This window comes from Trypanosoma theileri (assembly GCF_002087225.1).
Source record: "Trypanosoma theileri isolate Edinburgh chromosome Unknown TM35_Tth_34_V1, whole genome shotgun sequence".
Taxonomy (NCBI): Eukaryota; Euglenozoa; class Kinetoplastea; order Trypanosomatida; family Trypanosomatidae; genus Trypanosoma; species Trypanosoma theileri.
Genome location: NW_021639876.1, coordinates 325530 through 332821, shown reverse-complemented (window position 1 = coordinate 332821; position 7292 = coordinate 325530). Strand labels below are relative to the sequence as shown.

General features: G+C 42.6%; 4 protein-coding genes across 4 annotated transcripts; all 4 read right to left on the bottom strand.

The window, feature by feature from the left end:
- Nucleotides 1-2: 2 nt before the first annotated feature.
- On the bottom strand, nucleotides 3-722 carry TM35_000342530 (pteridine transporter; the record flags this gene model as incomplete). The annotated part of the gene is made up of 1 exon (XM_029029151.1): nucleotides 3-722. A coding segment is annotated over one exon (720 nt), but the record flags the coding sequence as incomplete, so codon positions are not given.
- Nucleotides 723-1034: 312 nt separating this feature from the next.
- TM35_000342520 (uncharacterized protein) lies at nucleotides 1035-2828 on the bottom strand (the record flags this gene model as incomplete). Its single annotated transcript, XM_029029150.1, has 1 exon — nucleotides 1035-2828. One exon carries the CDS (start codon nucleotides 2826-2828, stop codon nucleotides 1035-1037), a length of 1794 nt encoding a protein of 597 aa, XP_028879706.1.
- A 315-nt stretch (nucleotides 2829-3143) lies between these two features.
- TM35_000342510 (uncharacterized protein) lies at nucleotides 3144-4583 on the bottom strand (the record flags this gene model as incomplete). Its single annotated transcript, XM_029029149.1, has 1 exon — nucleotides 3144-4583. One exon carries the CDS (start codon nucleotides 4581-4583, stop codon nucleotides 3144-3146), a length of 1440 nt encoding a protein of 479 aa, XP_028879705.1.
- A 279-nt stretch (nucleotides 4584-4862) lies between these two features.
- TM35_000342500 (tRNA pseudouridine13 synthase) lies at nucleotides 4863-7037 on the bottom strand (the record flags this gene model as incomplete). Its single annotated transcript, XM_029029148.1, has 1 exon — nucleotides 4863-7037. The coding sequence occupies one exon, from the start codon at nucleotides 7035-7037 to the stop codon at nucleotides 4863-4865; it is 2175 nt and encodes a 724-aa protein (XP_028879704.1).
- Between the last annotated feature and the right edge of the window lie 255 nt (nucleotides 7038-7292).

Genomic DNA, 7292 nt, shown 5'->3' with positions numbered 1-7292 from the left:
ATGAACGCGGCAACTTGCGGGTATCCGGCATCACCCAAAGGACCCACGATCACCGTGGCCACAAGTGAGCCGGCCATGATAAAAACCCAAATCCAACTAACGAGTGCTGGACCAGGGCCAGGGACACGGCGCATCATACGGCTGTAGTGCCCTTCCAGTAAAATGTCCACAGTAGCCTTGGTGAAGCAGTTTACAAACACCAGCCCAGCAGCCACCTGAGCGCTCGAGGAAGCAGCAGGTAGTAAGCCGAATACAAGGGAAAGTGGGGCGCCAACAATACACGCACCAAACATGTACCATCGTTTGGAGTATCCAAAAAATGCAACCATATCACTTACAACAGCTGCAAGGGGCTTAATAGACCAACCCAACATAGACACATTCTCCAAACGCTGATAAGTTGTGCCATCCAACCCGTACCGCTGCGTAAACATTGCAAAGAGAGACAAACTAACCAAATAGTCTGACACACCCTTGCACATGAAGTACGACATAGCAAGGGAAAATACTGGCTTGGGACCATATCCCTCCACTGCCTCCCCAAACAAGGGAATGTATCGCAGAAAGCCCTTGTTTGAGAAGAACTCTTTCGCCTCAGGATGAACAAAACGTGGCTCGACAGTCATTTCATTGCTCAGTGGTGGAGCGGTGTCATCACTGTTCGATGAGAAAGCGTCGTGCCTCGCACCACCACCGTCTGAGTTGGCTTCTGGCCTTGACATTTTTCTTTTCTTTTCTTTACTTTTCTTAACTTTTTACTTATTCTCTCCGAACCACACACAAGAGCAATTCAAAGTAGAGCAAACAGAAAGAGGTATGTACACACTAAGAACGGTGTGTCACTCAGTGAAGAATAAAGGCAAACACAAGAAAGAAGAAAAGAGGTGCACAAGAATCCCACTATCTATATTTTCCTCCCACTCACACACTCACACATATATACGCCTTATCTTTATATTGCTCCAACGCGTTCGGTACGTCATTCCACTCATCATGATTATCCTTTTGTTTGCTTTTCCACGGCTCTTGTTTGCCTACACAGATGCCATGTACTCAAGCAACTCTACTGCGATATCCAAGTGTCCCAGGTTCTCCATCAGACGGCAACACCTGGCCTGGCTCTCGGGCGTCATGTCGCCCCGTCTTCTCCACAAATTCTCCAACAGCGTCACCAACACGTTTCGGTATTGCTCTCCTATTCCAATACACTGCATGGCCGCAATCGTGCTGAGGGTTTCCTCCACGTTCATATCGCCAACATGGCTACTAACGGCGTCACACAAGGGGCTGAAGCGATACGAATCAATCTGCGAACCGCCACAGCTGCTTGCAATAACAGTAAAGAGGTGAGACAGCGTAGCTGTAGGCTCGCCACCTAAATGACGTGGTCGTATCTGCTCTGTCAGGTGAAGAACACGTTCCTTCGGTGATGTTGCCCAAGTACGAAGCAGCACCTCCACAGGGTTTTCACCGGACTCTAAATTAGGTTGCTGTGGAATCATTGGGTGCTCGTGTACTCCAACAGCCAAAAGCGTGTTCATAACGAATGGGCCATCGGATGGATCAACATCGTAGCGTAGTCGTTCCGTGAGTACACCTATTGTTCTTACAACCTTTCCTGTCCACGACCGCTTTAGTTCCTCCGGAACCGACTCTAATGGTATGTTACCCAAACTGTATAGCATTTTACAGCGTTGTTGCGTTGTCATGTTACCAATGCATCTTCGAAGCGTCCGTGCCATCATCAGACGATACTTAAAGTGTGTGATGTCCAGACAGGCCAGTGCGTGGCCGACACATAAATACCACTCTGGTGTCAGTGCATCATCTGGCGATGAATTAAACTCTAGTGGATCAGTGGGACGTAGCGCATGTAGAAAAATACCATCCATCAGACTACGTTCGTTGGGTGGCGGCTGTCGAAGCATTGCAAGACCAACTACATGCTGTCGCACAGCCTCCGCGTTGCATTTTTGGAATTCAACCATGCTAGAGAAGAATTTCTGATGTATATGCCGGTGTTGAAGAATACCTAAGCTGTATATAATCTGTGCAAATTGTTGACTCGTGACAAGTGCGTGTGTAGAGAAGAGTACTTCACAACAAGCGTTGCAGAGTTCGGCATCATAGAAACCCATCTCAGCCATGGAGCTTAAACAGATGCCTGCATCCAATTTTGAGAGTTGTACATCACGCAGCGCCCTGAGAATGCACCTAGAGTGGGCACATTTTTGTACCTTCGCCTCCATCTGCACCTTCCCTTTTATAGGTAACAATCCGGTAATATCAGCACTGACAGGACTAAAGTGAAAATTTTCACCATACACAGTATCAGAACCTCTAAGAAGTGAGAGAAGAGTTGAAGTGTGTGGTCGTATTTGATTTTTCTGCCATTTCTGCATCGTGTTATTGAATGATGCAGCTACAAGTGGCTTTATAGGTGAGACAAATAATGGTGTGGTGGTATAGCCAGATTGCTTGGCAGAGTTCTCTCGATTACGTGAGAGTAACACAAGCGACCGAAGCACCGTCCCAGACTCATTTACATCGCCGTGATTGCCGTCGACATATGACTCGGCAAGCCGCGCTGCACACTCCAGAGCTTCATGTGCAGGATCCGTGTTTGCGCGTGAGAGCAAAGTGCCACAACTCCTCAGGAACAAGGGAACATATGGTAAATTTTTTTCTTGTGGCTGAATAATATCACAATTGTGTCGGATCAGTTCAATGGCCTCAGCGACAAGCTGCGTTGGATTTCCATCGCGGCGAATCATACGAACCTGCAAATGCCCCAGCTCTTCACATACAGCTCTAAATCTGGAACACATTTACAGAAGCAAATTCACTTGTTCACTCGCCTAATGCATTCCTTTGACAGCAAAGATGGTTAAAAAAAAGAGAGAGCCAAACACTAAATGCAGTAGCAACAACAGATCAGTAGTAGTAGTAAAACAGGGCATGTACAAAAAAAAAAAAAAGAATAATAAGAGAATAAGGCTGTGAAACCTGAGTGTGATTCACGTTAGAAGAATAGGAAGAAAGGAGAGAAAGAGAAAAAGTGTATAACACACAAACACACACTACACACCTCTATTTTTTTCTTTTTTTTTTTTTTTTTCATCCACTTATGCGACACAGAGAAACTAAAATTCGTAGAATGCGCTATTACGTTGGAGAGTAGGTGATGATGATTCGGCCTTATTGGTGACTCCTCTCTCGCAACTTCCACTTCCCCCAAAAGAGTTTTGCAGGGCGAAATCGCACTCATCAAGCATTTCAGGATTGTATCCTCCGACAGAACCCAATAAGCTCCCCCCACCAAAAACACCGGGTGCACCACTACTTCTAGTAGTGTTTTCACCACTGCCAATACCCAAGACATCGTCCGCTGCACCGCGTTGTGAAGTTGAGCGTAACTCCATACTCACCCCAACACGTGGGGCCGATAAATTGTCACTTGATTCATCAGACCCATCACTCGTCTCACGAAGACGTTCCAAGAGCTTGCGTCGTTGTGGCGGTGCGGCTCGGTTTAGACCTATAGGTTTGAAATGTGCCCGCACTGGAGTTTGACCTCCCGACACAGTTGTTACCGCTATTGCACTTCCCAGAGCTAAGGACGAATGACTGGCGATAGGATAACCGTTCTCGTCCGTAGAAAGCCGCGCTTCTTCTTCTTCTTCTTCCCCACTCTTCTGCGGTGGTATGGAGGCAACACCGGAACCAAGAAAGGAGGCTAGTATGCCTTGCGAAAGACTGGCAGAGGCCAACCCATTACTGGTAACATCCAATGACGTTGCAGTTCCAGTCCCCTCGGGATGTGTACCACATTTGTTTCCGCTCGCATACAACTCATTGCCGCAAGTAGTGCCATGTGACTCCTCTACTTGAATGGCTCTAACCTCACTCATAGGTGATACATTAAGAGTCATCTGTTTTTGTTTCACCTCTTTTTTCTTTTTTTCTTTTTCTTTTTCCTCCACATCATTAACACGATGCCTTGGCTCATACCCAGTTCTATATTGATGTCTATGGGACATTTTCTTTTCCCTCATGCTTGGTCGATGCGGTGAAGACAATGCGGTAGAGGATGAGGAAGAGGAGGAAGAAGATGAAGAGCAAGAGGTGGATGAGTCTGATGTCACTGGTGACGATGATAATACTACGCGGTGACGCTGGCTGTGTTTTCTTTCCTTATTCCTTTTCTTTCCTCGCGAACTCCTCCGTTGTTGTCTGGCACGGCCTGTGTCTGTAACACCACCACGATGGGCTACTTCAATCGATGCTACGGCAGCATCCCTGCTAGCTACCACCAGGTTTTCAAAGAGTTGCACCCACTCAGGGGGAACGGTTTTCGGCAGGTGGGTACCACAAGAGCCACACGTTATTCTCTCTTGTGTAGACATATTTACAGTTTGAGGAACAGTCGCAGTGTCATTAGTGTTAACGTTATTACTGCCAGGATACATGTGGACTCTTGATGAAGACGGTGCCTCTACCGTTGTTGTCATGCGGCAAACCATAAGACGTAAACGTGTCACCTCTGCGCTTAGCGCTTCTACTTCACGTTGTAATGCATCCATCAACATGATATAGTGACTCTTTCTTGCCCGAGAAGAGTGATCGTTAGGGTGGTGAAAAGGTATAGAAAATAAAAACAAAAAAAAAAAAAAAAAAAAAAAAAAAAGGAAGAAGCAATTCATAACAGAAAAAAAAAAAATCATATAATTATGACTATGTGCTATGGTGAAAGTGGTTAGAGGGATATGAATAAAATGACGCAATTAGTACGTAGGGATATCAAAATATCTTAAATTTCGTGTTAAAACGTAGAATGCTTATTTTAGAAGAGTGTATCTAGCTTATACCTCTATATCCATAACTTCTTCAGATGGATTACTGGCATCAGCTTCCAGGTTAGATACGGAATGATAACCTTCTGAGCAGCACACAGCAAACTCTCTTAATACACAGGTGGCATACGATCCTGGTGGAAGGGAGAACTGTACTACAATGGCATGATGTAGTGGCTCTACTGTAGAAGAGTCATCTATTATATTAGTGCAGGTTCCTTCTTTTGAAGAGTTATCTGTTAAAATCTCTAAATCAGTTGGAATGATCGGATCCCGAGGACCCTTTGTACTCACAAGACGCATCTCCATTTTTGTTGGACGAACAACTAATGATCGGTATGCACCGTGATAATGAAACATCTTGACGAGATGATTATCGGCTTTCATAAGACCTTCTCCTTTAAAACTGGTGAGTTTTCGGACATACTCCTCACGAGTGCAGCATGGTACACAAGGGAATTGTAGATTTTCGTCCGGCCCTGGAACAGTAAGAAGAACATCTGTTAAATGAAAAATTCCTGTTGCCACATCCTCTGATGTCAAACACACTACTTCAGGAAGACCTTCTTCTTTAGAAAAAGAGTCATCATTCATATTATTATTATTATTATTATTATTATTATTATTATTATTATTATTATTATTATTATTATTATTATTATACTCATGATCATTATTATCATCGTTATCTTTAATATTATGTATATTTTTTTCGTCCCCGTTATTATTATTTTTTTCTTGTTCCCAAAGATATGTATAACGTGTTTTCAAAACCAAGTCACCAATGATAGGTTCTGTACCCAGAGCCAACCTTTCTGAAGCCATTATATTCCAAATCAAACTTTGAACTGCATGACAATAAAGCATTCCCAGTGTTCGTGGTATTGTTTGAAATGCACCCAAGAAATCATTAGGAAATCGTACCAAATGTCTCAATATATCACGTTCCTGAAAACAGTAACGTGGTAATAACTGTAAAGCCTCTTCAAATGAACCTCTTTCAACTGCTTTTTGTACTTCAACAAGATCAGGTGTAACAATAGCTTTTGAGCGAAATATTAAACATAGAGCTTCTTTAAAATCTCCTGCAAGCATATGTACACCAACTTCACTAGTCAAAACTTCAGTTGTACCAAAACGCTGCGGTCCGTAGTAATTAACTACACCTGTATGATTAATAACATTTTGAATCGTCTGTAATATATCAGGTGAAATATCCGGACTATCTGGCAACAAGCGGAGTGCTATATGAAAGTGATTACCTAAAGTGTCACCAAGACGCAATCCATTATCCAATTCCTTAAAACCGCAAACTTTTACTTTGCTATCTGGACCAAAGGAACAACTATTAATTTTTGAAAGTTTTCCTTCTGAGAGACCACGAACTGCAACACGTTGAAGAGTCACAGCACGTTTATCTTTTGTTCCACTAAAATTAAGTTGTCGCACAGATAAACCAAGGAATGTAGCGACAGCACGTAAAGCACGATTACTGTCTATATTCTCCTTATATAGTGTAAAATGCAGATACTTTTGTTTACGTAGAGGATTTGAACGACGATTCGCCTCTCTTCTCGTAGCAGATGTGGATTTTTCAATAAGAAAAGCGCCATCTTCTGTTCGACTTAAATGTGTTGCCCCAAGCAATTCCTTCACTGCCGCATGAATTTCTGTACGTTGTTGTTTGGTTAATGTGCTCACGAGCCGCACTGTTGGTGCCCCAGTACGTAATGCAGATAGAAGTAAAATCATATCTTCAGATGAAAGTAATGGCGAAAATTTATCTTGCACACGTGTTAATAACTCCTCCTGTTGGGAATCTACCTCAGTAACCAAACGTTTGGTTCCTTCTGTTTCCGTGTTATTATTATTATTACTACCTTCGCTATTATTCTGTTTATCCTCATCATCTCCTTCACGTTGTCGTTTCAACGTTGTTGTAGCCGTACCATTCTGTTTTTCTTCCATTTGCAAAGACTCTAATGTCAGTGGTATTCCATTATTGTACAGTGGAGACATCTCTCGCACCACAAAATCCGAATACAACGTTTTCAGTGAGACTGAGGGACGCACAAACGTCTTGTTCATATCTTCTTTGGCAAAATACGCATCAAGTAGAGAGAAGTACATCCCAATACGTTTCTCTCGATCGAGTGCCTTATTCATCAAGGAAGCATTTGTCATGTTTTCTTTTTTTTTTTTGTACAATAAAATAAAATAAAAAACAAGAATATATATGCAGACAGGTGCATAGAATGTTCAAGAGGAAAAGAAGAGAAGAGAAAAAAAAAATAATAAAAACAAAGAAAAGAGTAGCATAAATAATAATAATAGTAATAATAATAATAATAATTATTAGTAGTAGTAGTAGAATAGCAAAAAAAAAAAAAAAACATGTGAACTGCACTGTGTGAGGCAACAAAGTCAGTATGGCACAGA